The sequence below is a fragment of the Pinus tabuliformis genome, chromosome 7, assembly GCF_031772625.1.
Source record: "Pinus tabuliformis cultivar Carrire ecotype Pingquan chromosome 7, CPIR1, whole genome shotgun sequence".
NCBI lineage: Eukaryota > Viridiplantae > Streptophyta > Pinopsida > Pinales > Pinaceae > Pinus > Pinus tabuliformis.
The window spans coordinates 303,849,069-303,866,707 of NC_142293.1; the positions used below are offsets into that span (position 1 = coordinate 303,849,069).

Sequence of the window (17,639 nt, forward strand, 5' to 3'; positions counted from 1 at the left end):
TAGATCCGGGGTCTTCAATCTCGTCTGATCTTCACTCGAAGTACAAGTCGATCCATGTGAGAAATGTTCTGAAGTCAAACATGGAAAGACATCGCTTGATTACCAACCAATGATATGAACTATTAACAAGCGCGAGAGGAATCACCGATAATGATAATGACCCTCAAGGTACTACAGTACAATTCACGTGGTGTGAATAAAGGACTTGGCGTCGAACACCACGCAAAATCTTTCGGTTGAAGGCCATTGATGTAAACTTGTCGCCAGAAGTGAGAAACTTGCCATTGAGGCATGCAAGCTTCAAAGTACTGAATGGGGTGTTCCTAGACCAACTTCTTGGATAATGAGTTGATGTCGACAAGAAGTGATCCATCAAAGGAGGGCCTTAATGAATCCCACATCAATGACATGGAACGGAGCAAATGATTTTGATGGAGGTGAAAATGATCTGATGATATACGGTTCAGGGTGGCAGTCATGAAAGAATGGAGTATAATGTATGGTAGTGGGTGGGACACAGGTGACTTCTCTGGATGACTTCTCTTGAACATGTTGGCGACACTTATGTGATGGATTGGTAGCATTAACCCCAAATGTGGATGGTATGGTGTGACCATGGCGATGTGACCGGTGAATGAAACAACCCAACCCGACTCGGACACGGAGTGGAAGTGTCATGTTCAAGAGCGACTTGCTACCAACAAAGATTCTTTGAGTTTTCTTCCCAATTTTTCCCCAGTCATTGCTGACCAGTACCTCTTTATTTTTGTCAAGCTTGAGGAGGATAACGTATGCTTGTTCTATAATTTTCCCTTCGGGCAAACCCATCGCTATGTTTTAACGAGCCTAGCGATAGTGAAACTCGTTCTCGTCTAAAGACAAGTTTGTTGCTATTAATCTTTTTAACGAGTTTAATGACAAAGATAACTCGATCCCTTTCATTTTTAGAGAGTTTGAAAAGGTACGTAAAGGTAACTCCAAAATTCCTTTTTCGTCATCTAATCCCTTAAGTCCGAAAAAGTATAAAACAATATAGAAGGGATGAATTTTTGATAGTTTTAACGAGCCGAACAAATCAAGCGCTCGATCTTTTTGTGTAATAATCCCTCAGGTCCAAAAAGATTAAAATCTAGAGGAGGGATAGCACTTCCTGTCCCTTTAACAAGCTGGAGAGGCCAATGGCTCGACAATCTTTTCATATTTTACGAGTCAGTTGAAAAGAGCTTAAAGGAGACTCGTCTTTTGAGGAACGAGTGATAAAATGGGTAGCAACTGATTCCAGGTAAGGTTTGGAATTTTCCAATCACGGCAGTGTCTCAAGGATGGCTAGTGAAATCACTCTTCGCAGCTGTTCCTCAAAATGGGTAAACAATCAAATGGATTTGAATGATCGGCCAATGTAAAAGTGGAGGTGACGGTGCAAACACGACCAAGGCTTTAATGGCTGAAGTACTACATTCACGGTGGTTATTTATGGGGAATAGTTCATTTTTTAATGAGCTTAAACGCGGGTGGAAACATTTGCTCATGTCTTATGTTTATTTTTTAACGAGCTTGAACTATGTGCTAAAACTGCTCGATCGGATGGTCTTGCTTTGATTTTACCATAAATGGCTTTGTCCTTTCAAAGATCGTACTGTATTTTCAACCGCTTCATCAAACTAGTCAGAAATGAACAATATTTGTTTGAAAACGAGTTAAAACGCTAATATTTTACTTTGAACCACGTAAAAGTAATTAAAAAGTGTTTTTTACCTCTCATTTTACCATTTCATTTGAACTTGGTTTGTTGGAGCTTTGGAGGTGCTTTTCCCCCTTGATTTTCATCAGTTGATTTCGGGAGATTCTGTGGACGATTCTCGGCGCCATTGGTAAAATCTTTGACCATATTGCTGTTTATTGTTTTTTGCTTATAATGTCCTTGTGCTTTATTCTATCAAGACTTTAATCAAACTCATGTGTACATGCAGATGTCGGTCCCATTTGTCCAGTAGTTCGCTTGAGAGTACCAGCTACTGTCCCAGCAGGAGAGGCTGTCGGAAGAGCTGTTCTTCGTGACCTCGGTGTGGCCGAGACTCTCACAGCTTTGCAGGAGCAGGTTGAGGGCCTCACTCTCGGTCTTCCGGATGTGAGGACCGATGAGCTACCTTTGCGGTTACAGTGGCATACTACTGGTGTGCCCAGACGATGGACTCGTCTCTTACGCATGATCACACAGGCTGTGACTTGCTATCACGAGCATCATTAGACTAGGGTGCCCCCTAGCATTTTGAGTTTTTGGGTCATTTGACCGATTTTGTCTTGGTTACAGAACATTATGTGTAAACCATAAACAGTTATATATATTTTTGATTTTTGGAGTTTTATTTTGGTTGAGCTACATGATCCACATGCGAAACATTGATGACGTGTTTCTTTTTATAAATGTTGCAAATGTCTATCTAACACATAGTTTGCTAATGAGTCAGTTAATGTGTTTAAGTTTCTGGAAATATGTTGATACTGAATAAGATCAAATTGTCTTTCCAAAATCTTAACCCTTAGGAACATGCGATAAATAGCTGGGTTTCGGACGGAATATATACCATTGAGTTGTAGTATTACGAGTTGTGAGTCTAGCCTGACAATTAGTCGGCGTATACCATGAGTGATGGCATCAGAGAGAAGCTCTATCAACGCGCTATACTCAGCGATGTTATTCGTTGATCGAACAATACATACACCTCTGAAACTTACTAACTCGCCGCTTAGATCAAAAATGGCCCAAGCTGTGGAGGACAGGTTCCGCGAACTACGACTCGCTCCGTCGGCATATCCAACACATGGCTCCAATAGGTTTTACATCTGCAATAAATGTAAAAAGTGGATTACTTGACCAAAACAAACACTTTAGCGAAAACAAAAACATAACAAAAGCGTGCTGGTTACCATTACGCATAGTAACGCTTGAGGTACAACCCATTACGGGGTTGTGCTAGTGGAATTTCGTCATAATCCATTAACTCGTAGGCTTCCTTTGCTAACACTCGTTTAACAATATAGGGGCCCATCCATAAAGACTTAAATTTACCTGCTCCCAATTTATCAGATTCTTGGTCGTAAAGCAAGACCAAGTCTCCTTCTGAGAAGACACAGGGTTTGACATTTCTGTCGAACTGCACCTTGAATCATTTCTTATGGGCTTCGTTAGCCAAAGCGGCGTCACGACGGGTTTCATCCAATTGGATTAATTCCAAGAAACGAGCCTCTTCTTCTGAAGTTCCGGGGAGGAGATCAATTGCGAGTTTGAGAGACGAGATTTCACACTGGATTGGTAAGACTGCTTCCAGGCCATATACCAGTTGGAAGGGTGTGAACCCGGTTGCATTCCTTACTGATGTTCGGTAAGCCCACAAGGCTGAGTACAGGATTAGGTGCCATCTTCTTTTGTGAACTCCGATCATCCTTTGCAGCATGCATTTCAGGACCTTGTTGATCGCTTCAACTTGTCCGTTGGCTTGCGGATAATATGGAGTAGAGCTGTCATGAGACAACCCTAGTTTGGTAGCTAATTCGACCATCATGTGATTGCGAAAATGCGATCCATGATCTGTGACTATATCCTGTGGTACGCCGAATCTGGCAACTACATGATTGAAAAAGAAGAGGGCAGCTGTTTCACCAGTATTATCTAATGTAGGCATCGCCTCGGCCCATTTGGTAAAATAGTCAACTGCTACTATGATATACCCATGCCCCCCGGTCGAGGTGGGGTTACATGTCATGAAATCGATGCCCCATTTGGCGAATGGCCCAACAGCAACTATTAGCTGTAGAGGTGTGGGTGGTCTTCTGGTTTTGCTATCAAAAATTTGACAAGCATGGCAACTTCTGACTGCGGTTATGAAATCTTTGAACATTGTTGGCCAGAAGTATCCTGCTCGTAAATTTTTTTGTGCTGTAGCATATCCAGATTGATGCCCCCCACACGCGCCTGAATGACACTCATTCAGGAATTTTTAGGCCTCCTCATGGGTGAGGCACCTTCTCAGAATTGTATCGATACCACGACGGTAAAGTGTATCACCAACGATCATGTAGTCTTTTGCTTGGTATCGAATACGTTTTTGTTCAGAGTGGGAGGTGTTTGGCCTAAATTTTTGGGTTTGGAGATAAATGATTATATCCCCATACCACTCATTACTTGTAGATATCAGAAACAAACTCTCATCCACGATTGATTCTTCTGATGTTTCATCGTTGGACGACGATGGGAGATCGCACAATAATTCTGTGAAAACTAGAGCTTTCTTTGACTTGGATTTTACAAATTCCAGATAAACCTCTTGTAGGATTGCTATCCATTTTGAGTATTTGCCCCCCAGTAACTGTCGCGATAATATGTAAGTCATGGGGTTGCAATCTGACAGAATGGTAGTTTTCCGAAAGAGGACATAGTGTCGAAATCTTTGTATCGCTTGAACAGCTGCAAGTACTAGCTTTTCAACGTAAGAATATTTGCTTTCTATATCATTTAAGTTTTTACTTAAATAATATATAGGGTGCTCAATTCCATCGACTTCTTGAACTAAAACCATTGCGATGGTCGTATCTGCTGCAGCCAGATAGAAGTTAAAATCTCTTTGATAATCAGGGGCGTACATTAATGATGCTTTCATTAGGGAATATTTTAAAGCATCAAAGGAAGCTTGCGCAACCTAATCCCAGACAAAGGGTACCTCCTTTTTCAAAAGACGTGTATAACCTTTAGCAAGTTCGGTGTAATTTGGAATGAACCTCCTCAGAAAGTTTGCTTTCCCTTGGAGTTTCTGAATCTGAAGCAAATTCGAAGGTGGAGGCAAATTTATGATTTCCTGGACCTTACACGGGTCGAGACGAATCCCATCCTTGGAGACTACAAAGCCAAGTAAACGACCAGAACTGACGCAAAACACACATTTGTGCAGATTGAGTCGTATCTTGTAGTGTCGGCAACGTAGAAATATCGCTCTTAAATGCTGCGGATGATCAGTCTGCTTTTGCGAATGAGCCGGAAGGTCATCGAGGTATGGTTGAACGATGTTTTTGATGTCATGGAAGGCATAATTCATTGCCCTCTGAAACGTCGCCCCTGCGTTCTTTAAACCAAAGGGTAATTTTCGATATGCAAATGTGCCCCACGGACAAATAAATGCAGTCTTTGACTGGTCCTGTGGGTAGATATTTATTTGATTATACCCGGAGAATCCATCCATGAATGAAAAGATTTCGCATCTGGCGCATTCATCAATTCTCTGGTCAATGAAGGGTGTAGGGTAGTTGTCTTTTGGACAAGCTTGATTTACATCCCTATAATCGACGCACACTCTAATTGTTCCTTGTTTTTTCATAACAGGGACAATGTTCGATACCCAATCGGTTAGAGGAACCGGGTAGATGAAACCAACGTGGAGAAGTTTTCAACTTCGGCCTTAATGGCAGCGGCTTTCTTGGGGTGCACCTGCCTTAGCCGTTGTCGTACTGGTTTGACATCTGGATACATCTTAATTTCGTGTTCAATGATACTCGAGTCAATGCCTGGCATTTCACTGTATGACCAAGCAAAGACATCTCTGAATTCATGAAAAAGAGCGTTATATATTTCTAGTTCTGAAGGAGAACAACATTTGCCAACATAAATATTCTCTACAAAATCTGTTTTGGTCAAGATATTTATGGCTATAGTCTCTTCAATGTTGGACAAGTTTCGCTCGGAATCCACCGTATTTACAGTATTAGATAGAAAATCAAAGACTGAAGGATGATAAAGGTCATTTTGAGTATCTTCTCCACAATCCAGAAGAAGAGAACGATGGTGGGAATCATTCCATGGTGCTCCTTCAATTACCATTGATTGGACAATTCCTTCGTCGGTGACATGCACTCGCGACCAAGGATCTGAAGGAGTACCATATTCTCTAGACCTATCTATCCAAACGCTTGATGAGCGTTGATTTGGGTTTGCCTCCCATGCTAGGAACATTGATTGCTATAATATTTCCATCGGGCTTGGGGGAAAAACCACTGCATGATCCATGTCGATATCGTTTTCTGAGATCTTTGTAGAAGATATCATGTTGCAGGTTCCTATCGACGCTACTTCCGCCATATTGATTGGAGGCGGAAGAGCGAAAGTTCCCATTAGTATAGGATCTTTTAGTAGGCCTACTCCGATATTCTGAAGCAAATGGGGGCTTCCATGGATCATGGGAATGCTTCCAGTAACTTGAGAACCATTGGGGAGGAAGTTTTGTTGATCGACGATTGTAATCCCTCCTTGAAAGGGAAATGCAATCTTTCTAAAATAGGTCGACACAACAGCTGCCATGGCATAAATCCATGGTCTTCCTAGTAGGATGTTGTAATCAAGATTCCCATCGATGACTTCAACATCTATTTCTACCGTTTTCCCTCCTAGTTCAAATTTCAAGTTATTTAGGATACCATATGGGGTATATGTCCTTCCGTCGAATGCTTTTAATGTCGTCGAAGATCGCGACAAGGTTGGAGATCTTAAAGTTTTCCAGCAACTCATCGACATAATGCATGTAGATGCCCCATCATCAATAATTGTTCGATGAACAGTTTTGTTGAGGGATTTCACTTGAATAAGGAAAGCTAGTTGAGCTGGTAACTGAGGATCGTATCCTTTATGATCGAAGGATACAAGATTGGAATCCTTTGGGTCAATCCCACCAATGGCTGATAATAAAGCCTGCCTTTGGGATGGGCAATTTTGTAGTACTTCAAGAGTCGACATAGCGGATGGCGATTGGGCCAAATCTTCCACTATGTTATAATGCTGTGCCGCTCTAGCGTGGGGATTAAATGTCGACTTGTGTACTACTCCCTTTGGCGGTTTTATCGTTAGTTCAGGGATGGTGGGTGGCACAACCTCTGTCGAGGTTGTTGTCGAACTACTTGGTTGATCTTTATCCTTGTTGTTCGACAGCGGTGGATTCCCATAATCTTTGTTCCTTGTCGATATTAAAGCATCATTTTGCTGTTTCGAAACCGACAACATTAGCACTTGAGACGGGGAAGCATTTCCACTTTCAACTAGATTTGTTCCTGGATTTGGAAACGGATCAGTTAACACTGCGGAGGTTTTTGAATTCTTCAAGAATTTCTTAAGCTCAGCTTTGTGTGGACAATTTGTGGTCCGATGATCCTCATCGCATATAAAGCATGGATTTTTTGGTTTCGTATTTCCAGGAGGGTTTGAAGAAGATTTTTCAGGTGATGATTCCTCCTGTTTCTTCTTCTTTCCTTTGCCTTTGTTCTTGCTTCCTGGCTGTCTGGTTTCTTTGCCTTTATCTATCGATACAGCATTTACTTCCGAAGCAAGAAGTTCATTTTTTGCATTTTGACTTGAAATATTACGGGCCTTTTTGGGTGTAGCCTTTGTCGATTTTGTGTCTGTCGTGCCAATCACGCCATCGCCGGCATGAGAGTCATTGTTTGATTTAGGAGGAGGAGGAATTGAGAATTCCGGTCTAGGGGCGTCAGGTATTTTGTCGTAGAGCGTGCCGGACTGAGTATAGATCAAGTCCAGATATTGTGCACGAGCGATAACTTGCTCTTCTGTTACGACTCCCCCCTTTGCCACATCTTCCGTGATGGAAGGTAGTAATGACTTGATAAACCATTCAGCTAATAGCTGATCGGGGACGTACGTTTTTACCATCCTACGACGACGTCGCCACTCATGTATATGATCAGATATGTGAGTGGCCGTTGTATGTTTGAAGTTGGTAAGAAGTTCTGTTCCCGTTTCGTACCTTATTGGTTATTGAAAATGGGTTAAAAAGGTTGTGGCTAAGGCACTGAAGTTGTCGAACGAAGCTCTAGGAAATTCAATGTACCATTTTTCCGCTGGACCCGTTAACATCCTCTGAAAGAGGAAAAGTCTTATCGAATCATCATTTAGGGTGTTTGATGAACACCATAGATGAAATGTCATCATGTGATTCGATGGATCTTCACCCGAATTTCCATTAAATTTAGGAATATCTGATGGAAGTTTATGCGGAATCGCTGGCCACTAAGGGGCGTAAGCAATTGGATCGTTTGTTAACTGATTTAAATCAGGTAACTCTAAGGTTGCCACAAAGGGTAACTATTGATTCAGGTTAGGTGAAGCATACCCAGGATAAGATGGGATTGCCTGAGCAGTTGGTCTTTGCATACCAGCATAATGCATTTGATGCTGGTATGTTTGGTAAGGTTGGTGGACATGACCATTGTAAAATGGTTGATTTTGACCATTTTGAATGTACGACTGTCCACTGTTCGCAAAGGTTTGCTGCTCAGAACCTTGGTATACTTGTTGGAATTGCGGTTGTTGGTATTGCACCAGCCATGGTTGTGAAGCCATGTGCTGTTGCACGATACTAACCGTTGGACCAAGGTGAGGGGTAATTGTACCCGTCTGGACCTGTGTCGTCCCACTAGTCGGTGATTGTGGTTGAGTCGCAGGGTCAAGGGGTTGTTGCATTACAACCTGAGAAACCTGAGGTTGGCATACAACAGGCAGCGTTTGAACTTGCGACACCGTCACAATAGCTGGCGTAGTCGGGATATTCGACATAGGTACGCATTGTTGCATCGAATACACAACTCTTGGTTGTTGAGGTAGTATAGGTACCCAACCACTTGAGGTAATTCCAGTGTAACCTGAATGCTGTTGTGAACTCACGTATGGATATCCTCCCGGAGGGGGTAATGAAAGGGCATACTGCCCCCCATACGGTGGTAATCCAGAACTCAAGGGGATTGTTTGCCCTTGCGGACCGGACTACCCAAATTGACCTCTAAATGGATCAATTTGTTGAGACTCAACATAAGAGTTGCCGGATATTATTCCGGATGAACAAACAGGAACGGACCATACTGTCGTAATAGCCCCTGAGTGGGCTCCTTCTAGCAGCTGAGAGCTAGTCGGGACAGATGGTATGCCGGTGAACATTGTAGGAGTGATAGCAGGGAGTTCTGCTGTCGCTGTGTCAGATGACACAGGAGCTTCCGCTGGTGGTAGACTAACTTTTGATGAAGAAGGATATAAAGTGATCCTGACTCCAAAGTGTGTTGGAGTACTTGTTTGAGGATCTTCTACAATTTCTTCAATAGCAATCAGACCAGGTGGAAGGGGAAGACCGTCAGGTCCGTAAAATCTTTCTAGTGCCGAAGAAGGTGTGAAATCAGCAACGACAGATGTTTGAAGAGTAAGACTCTCCGAACCAGTTGTAGATGGAACTGGTTCGGTAACACAAGTGTTTACTCTCAGACTAGGATCAGTATCACTGTCCTTCCGCGGCTGTTGAACTTCTTCTGTAGGGGCAGGGATTCCAGAAATGTTTGGAGTAACTGGAGTCTCTGATGTCGTTGGAACAGTTGTTCTAACTTTAATAGGAGATTTGGAACCGATTAAACGAGTTCGCTTTGTCCGTACTGGTTTTGATTCCGGAGACAAAGACGGTTGACTCGTAAGCCTCCGCGAACAACGAGGTTTCAATTGAATTTCTTCCATGATTGCGGATTACTCGATCAACTAAAATAAAGGGAAGGTATGTTTCCGAATTAAATGAATTTTAGACGCTTTGACACAACTTGTTTTTTCAGTTTTTAAGAGTCAAGAAAAAACGAAAGATGACTCTAGTCTCCTTCGATTTTTAATGAGCCTCAAGTGACAAGTGCTCAGATGGACCTTTTCCATTAAGGAGTCTGAAAAGGAACGAAAGGGACTGCTCTGGAGATCTAGGTAGAGGGAGTACCAAACCAATCGCAAAACTGCAGAATACTTTTTACGGTACGACAGTCAATCTTGCCGAATGCTGTGTTCAGTGCATTGCGATCGATAGGGCGGCAGACATGGCTTCCTATGGATAAAGGATTTAAGCCTATAGGGGTCTCCCAAAATATACTCGATGGTACGTGGGAGCACAAGTCCGTACTGGCACTTATCGTCTCAAAGTGGAGGAATCACCCAACCATCAATGAGGACAACAGTTACCAGGCTTTATGACGCCGGAATACATCTCTAGCCTAGACCTCTAAATGTTGTGCGTTAAGTTCCAATGTGTTGTTAGATTCATTGAACTTATTTTAAGTTGATCTTTCTTATGAAGTTTTCCTTTTGGGTTCACCACGAGATGTAGATGTAATTCCTAAAATGCAATCTAAAGATGATAAACAAACTTTTATCTCTTTTGTGCAATGAAAATCCTAGCTACTAGGGGAAAAGAAAGACACAATCTTTTCACAAAGAGCAAAGAGCACATTGTAAATGCACTTTCCTAAATCAAGCCAAACAAACTGTCAATATGCAAATGCACATGTGCATGTATTTGTTTTCAACTTTCTTAGTATTGATGCTAAAAAGAAAGTTGATGTACAAATCTGAATTTGCTTTCAAGCGACAAACACAAACAAGCTTCTTTTCAAAATCAAAAGATAAAGACGATTACGACACTTTAAGATTTTGAAATGAATACTCGTTTTTGACACTAGAAAGTCACAAATTCAGACCAAAGGCAATAGTACAAGTATAATCGATCATCAACAGCAATCAAACTTTATCCTATGATGGAAATCGACACTTGCGACAGATCTAAATCAAAGGACGACAGTACGACTATTTTACTTTTGTAATGGAAAACTGTAAACGACTCAACAAACACACAAAAAAAATCTACAGTTCTTTTGTACAAAGGAGGCGGAATAACAACAAGGAAAAGGGGTTTTTAAACAGGCATATACTGATCACAGGCTACAAAAATCAGAGACAAAACTGGAAAGAATGAAGCACAAGAACCTCAGCTGCACAGGGCTAGTCTGATCAGCGCACCTGTAACACAGAGAAACTGGATTGCAGCGCAGGTTGCCCTTTCGGGAAGTGCGCTGAAATGCAGGAACTCTTAACAGTACCTGCGCTGGGCCAGAAACGAGAATCTGTCCGGGTTCTGGGTCACGGTTTGCAGTTTAGTCTTTGGTTTTTGGCTGAGTAAAAGCAATCAGTAATGCACAATCAGGGGCAGATTTAAGGAGGGTCTAAGAGCTATCACAAGGGCAATCAGATCATTTGTGAATCAGCTGTTCAAATCATAAACAGATCCAGTGAATGGATTGAAGCAGCAGATGTCTACTTTGCATTTGTTATGGCAAATGCAGTTCGAATGCTACTTATAAGTTTATGAAACAAACAACAAAGAGATACACAAACAAACTAATTAGACAAACTTCCCCAGTGGAGTCGCCATTTTGTTACTGGGAAAAGTGTCTATTTAGAACTGCTCTATCCCACTAAGGTGTGACAGCTGCCTTAGAAACAAACAGAGAAAACTACTTTTGTATTTCCTTTATGAATTAAAGATAGAGGGGGATAGAAAGAACCGACCTATGTCTTGCGCTAATCCTTTGATCCAATCCCTCTCTTCTTTGACAGCTTCCAGCTACCTGCTCCCTTACTTGCCCAGCTTCACCAAGTTCCTGTAAGATCACAGAAGAAGAAAACTATACGAAGACATAGATCTATATTCGTAAACAACTTAGGATCAGACTTAAGCTAACCATGCAAATGTAACAAGCATCAATGATACACAAGCATGTAGGAAAAACTCAAATAGTTTTTATTGATATACAAGAAGATCAAGGAGGAGTTACAACCGATGATTCCTAACCCAGCATCAACCTCCCAGCAAAGAAGCCCCTCTTCACCTCCAACAAAGCATAAATCACCCAATACTCTGATATCTATCTCAAAACCAACAGCAATTCCTTGCAATGTACAAAATTCCAGCCTCTGGATCTCTGGGATGAGGGATCCATATATGGATGTATGCAAGGAGGATGAGTGAGCTTGTGATTTGATTAGTGTCTTCTTTCTGTTAGTTCTTGCTTCCACTTGGAGACTGAAGGCCTCTTACTCATCCTTTGTCGAATTCAGTGAGGCAAGTGTCATAGGAGAAGATTCTAGAAGCTTCCATTGTCTTTCCACCTCGCGGAATGGCACTGCCATTTGTCATTTCCCGCTCAACGCACCCTCATAGTGCATTTAGGTGCGTTGCAACGCACCTAGCTAGTGTGTTTAGGTGCTATGCAACGCAGCTAGCCAGTGGAGCAGCTGAAATGATCCTGTTTTGACTTATTCTGAGCAGTTTCTGGTGGAGAACTTCTGGGAGAAGCTGTAATTTGTTGACCTTGTTCCTTTAAGGGTTAGAACAACACTTTTACGGACTTAGGAGCCCTTGGTTTATGGACATTTCATGCTTGGAGCTGCAAGGCACAAAAATGTCTATAACAATATGGTTCATTATTTTTCATAGATATCCCACTAAACAACTTATCACAATAGATCTTTAAATAAAATTTGTTGTTGGTTGACCGAAATTAGTAGTTGTGTTCTTAACTATTTAATGGTGAAAATCTAATAAGATGAATTTAAAATGCCCAACTAACCAAAATAATTGATACATAGGTTTACCTAGGATATCAAACCCACTTTGGAAGATCTCCAACATTTGAATAGTTTTGATTGTACTTTATTAATTCTTATAAAGAAAGAAAAATACAATCGCTCACATGCACAAAGTCATATTGCTAAAAAAATTCCATCCTCTATCTTAGCTTATGATCTTTAGTCAAAATAAAAACAATTATCATAGTTTGAGCTAGCTTCAATTCCCTTTGGGTCTCTATATATTCACTAAAAATATCTCAAAGAAATCATTCAAAACATATTCAAGATTCTTGAAGGAAACTGTAGGTTTGAATATGTTATCCTCCCTCACTCAATCAATAACCAAGACGCTACAACCAAGGGACAATGTCCCTTTCTTTCTAATGAAAAGGAATATATAAGCTAGGTTATTGCTTTCTAAATTCCATTTGAGACTCTTTAAATGAAAATTTTTTTTCCTTTACATTTCTAAATATTTCATTTACCCAAAATGGTGATTGTTTGTCTTCCTCTTTACAAGTGTAATTAATTTCATCTCTATGAGTGAGATCATATTGACCTCCACAAGTGTGATCACCCTTTGTGTCTATGAGTGTGACCACCTTCATCTTTGTCAGCACTATCACCCTTCATCTCCATGAGTGTAATCACCTTTCTCTCCATAAGCACAATGATCCTTTTCCTTTAGATACACACTTAACCTTTCTCTTTATGAATTCAATTTCCTTTGTATTTGCAAATGTGATTCAACTCCATTTCTCTCCATGATTGTAAATTCACTCCCTCTAAAGGTTTTGATTGCACATTCCCTTTAAAGGTTGCAATCAAGTTATTAACACTTTAATTTCCCTTTCAAAATAGGAAGTAATCACCAATTCAATAAAGCACACCTATTTTTCTTTAGATTCCATTTTTGCGATCCCTTTGAGATCAAAAACTTGAATGTGGACCTAAAATCTAATCCACACAAGAAAAATTGTAAAGTGAAAGTTCAAGTCCATTACTAGGAAGATGGAAACATAAAATGTCACTACAACAAAAGCATAGGAAACCACTCATAAAGCTAGCAATGAAAAACCACCAACATGAAAAACAACCTATGAACAAAAACCCCAAATCCCTATACTTGTAGATGTAATTGAAAATGCAACTAGAAGGAATAGTAATATAACCATTCATGTCTACAAAACAAGCAACACATATGGCTAAAAGCTACAATGCATTCCAAAGCCACCCATGTAATCATGACAAGCACAATTCTAAGTCCAGTAGTGACAAGAACAAATTTAAAATGCACACATGCATCTAATAACATAATACAACCCGACATAAAGCACAAACACAACTGAAGTCCATTCTGATGACTCTCCCATGATGTATTCTAAAAGATGCATATAAACTTTTCCATATAAAAGTAAGAAATCTAAACTCTAACAACAAATCTTTTGCTAAGAAAAATAAATACCCTTATCTTACCAACTCCTGCCATCTCTCCCATAATGTATTCTAAAAGATGCATATAGACTTGTCCATATAAAAGTAAGAAATCTAAACTCTAACAACAAATCTTTTGCTAAGAAAAATAAATACCCTTAGCTTACCAACTACTGCCATACATTAAAACATAAACTATACCATCTAAAACACATATAGCAATTACATCAATTTTTTTAGTTAAAAATTAACCATAAAAATTATTATTATTATTATTATTATAAAGTAACAAATTTCCGAATTATGGCGATTTACTCACTCTTTACCATGGAGATTCTCAATCTGTAAACAACATGAGCCAATGCCATAACTTATTAATACAACATACTAAAAAAAACCTTAACTCATTTAAGATGACACTTGTTCATATGATATTTTTTTTCCTTTAATTAATTTAATTAAAAGGGAAAGAATGACATAAATACATTGAAAATAAATTTCAATCTTTGATTTTAAGTCTTACAAAAATATAATTGGGATTATCCTAGGTGGTCCGAATAGTTGTTTTTTTCTCCACACATGTTGACATGATGAGCATTGTTGTAATAGCTTAATACGTGTGGGACTATTTGCAAATAGATTCCAAACACCAAAACTAGAGAGATTGAAATTGGTGATGGGACTTGTTTTCATATTACTTAATGCCTATGAATATTATTGTATTGGCTTTGTGTCTTGTAAATTCTAATATACTTATAAGATGAACTCCCACTCGGCTAAGAGAGAGAAACACAGCTGCTAAAGCCGACAGTTGGTAACATTTGAGATAGGCCGACCTACATGCATTCTCTTCGGGGCAGTAAAACAGCTATAAGTAATCGATCGACCCTCCCCATCACTTGTTTCAATTACCTATATATCTACAACGTGATCACAACAAAACTTACAACTGAGGTCATTCTTATGCTTCGGCCACCAAAGCTCAGAAATTAATTCGGGTGTTTGCTTCGCTGAGTCTCTTTTTGACCCTATTTTTTAGTGGGCTGCCTGTACTATTGCATTGCGTTGCAACGGTTCTTCCAGAGCGTTTAGGAGATTCAAAAAAAGAGAGGAATGGAGAGCACATATTTAAGCGCAAGAATTCCAGAGAGGGCTAGGCAGTTGCAGAGGTCTGTGGTGGCCAAGCGGCCTCGCAGTGAATACGAAGATGATGACCAACTTCTAATTGGGAGGCACGGTCATCATGATCCTGTGTTGTCTGGTACCTCCGCTTATGCTACTCGTCGCTGGGAAGACCCCCGAACTGGGGAGAGAGGCACCACAAACCCAGTTGGGGTTCGATCATTGAGAGAAAGTAGAGAACAATATGACGCTCCTCTTGCACCTTATAATTATGATGATTATCGTAGTGAGTTGCCAATTCGTGGTTCAGATAATGTTGACGTAGCAGCAGATGCACCGAACACACTGTTTGTTGAGGGACTTCCAAATGATTGCAGTCGCAGAGAAGCGGCTCACATATTTCGCCATTTCCAGGGTTTCAAAGAAATTAGGATTGTCAATAAATCCAAGGAATCTGCAAATCAAGGTGAAGGAGAAGCCAGTGTTAATGTTGTTCTGTGTTTTGTGGATTTTGAAAACCCTAAATGTGCTGCAGCTGCTATGGAAGCGTTACAAGGGTACAGGTTTGCCAAGAATGATAGAGAATCGCCTTCCCTAAAGCTGAGGTATGCATATCCACCCAGAAATAGAAGTAGGGATAGGAATGGCTCCTCATTTGCTCGCAGTAACGATCGATCTGCACGCAGTAACGATCGATTAGCACGCAGCAAATTTCGACGTCGATCATTTTGAACCTCAACACAAATTTAATTTTCCCAAACCAAATTGTCATGCTATTTGTTATTTTGTGATCTTTATAAATGACATTTTGTTTTTCCGTAATTTACAATTTTTTTAGTATCAAGTGTGAAAATTATGCTTTTTAAACATAACAGTGAGAATTATGTAGATAAACAATTGTTGTTAACAATTAACAATAATACTATTAAACAATAAAAGGAAACTGCGTTTCAGCACTTGGAGTACGTATTTGTTTTCGAGATGGAAGATGATCAGGAGATGATTGTGTTCTGAAAGTTCATTTTGGATATTTGTGCAGTTTTATTTTTTCATAATTGGTTTTTTGGGTTAATTTTGTTAATAATTTAGACAGATTTATTGGAATTATAGATTTGAGAAATGCAAATGCTTCAATAAACTGAATCACTTAAATAACAAAAACACAAATTCCATGAATTTTTATTTAAAAAATCCTTAAAATATTAAGTAAATATCTAATTTAAAGTTGTTTATCAATTTTATAACCATGAACATGCACTCATAAATGTGGCTATCCTAATAATAAATATAAACAAAATTGAAATCAACACCCTAAAAAACAATATTATTATCGTATATTTCCCATTATGTCTGACTATTCATTATAATTTTTCTAAATTCTTGTACCTATACATTGCTTCCAATGTGCATTATGAAAACTAACACATTATGAAAACTAAAATGGTTTTTCATGACTCACACATCACTATAAGAGATTAGTGTTTTCTCCATCAATATATTTCCACCCTGCACATTATTTTCATTCTACTTTGGCTAGCCTATTCTCTATTTCCTGCCTATGTCATTTTTCATGTAGGTTTATGAGATAGCTATGCCATTTCTATATAAATTGTGCATTAAATATTAGTATTAAACTTTTACCAATTGTATAAGAAGGAAAGAATAAAATATGTAACTTAGAATTTATTTATTGTGCATACATAACACAGTATAACAAATTCTTATTCCACCCAATTGTCCATGTAGGGTATCTGTGTTTACCAACAAAGATGAATTTGGGCTCTCCGAAAATATTTCGCAAAAAGCTCTGAAATTCGGACCCAAGGTTCAGCGCGATGTCTTCTCAAATGGGTTTGTTTTGCGACTTCTGAAACGTCACAGAAAAAAAGTTATAGCGAAAATTCCACGATGACCTGTTTGGAGCAGCGAAACCCTAGAATCCAAAGCTCTGATACCAAATGTTATGAAACCAGCTCACAAAAAGATAGAAAAGAGAGATCCACGCCTTAGAATTCAGCCTCTTCGAGGGGGCAACCTCCTTTACATTACATAAATGAACAATTCTTGGATGATACAAATGAAAAACCTCCTTTCTATATATAGGAGTCTAAGTGGTCCCAATACAATCAAAGCCTACATAACAATAATATTGTAGGGCACAAAAATAACAATAGAGGGATTCTATGTGGCACAATAGTAACAATATGGGCACTACATGGGTACAACAATATAAATAAGGGGTATAACTACAATAGTAATGGGGTAATCACTAGTATTATAGGGACCCAACATGCCCCTCTCCTTCAAAAAAGTGTTGTCCTCAACGCTTGAGTAGTTCTGGATACTTCTGCATAAAATTCTCATCCTCCCATGTGGAATCTTCAGCGGATAAGTTCTTCCACTTGATAAGATACTCTGAAATTGATCGATTTCGTAGCTGTCGAGTTCTTGTTTCTGTGACTGCTTCCGGTTCCAATATAATTTTTCCTTCCTCGTCAAGTTCTGGCAATATTGTTTGAACTGGGAGCTTGTCGCCTATAACCTTCTTTAAACATGAAACATGGAAAACTGGGTGCAATCGAGAAGCTGCAGGAAGCTCCAATTTGTA

The 17,639-nt window shown here is 39.7% G+C and overlaps 1 protein-coding gene across 1 annotated transcript; it reads left to right on the plus strand.

Moving 5' to 3' along the window:
- The first annotated feature begins 15,022 nt into the window (after window positions 1-15,022).
- Window positions 15,023-15,763, plus strand: LOC149247078 (uncharacterized). The gene has a single exon (XM_089443346.1). It carries the CDS (start codon window positions 15,023-15,025, stop codon window positions 15,761-15,763), a length of 741 nt encoding a protein of 246 aa, XP_089299472.1.
- The last annotated feature ends 1,876 nt before the right edge of the window (window positions 15,764-17,639 follow it).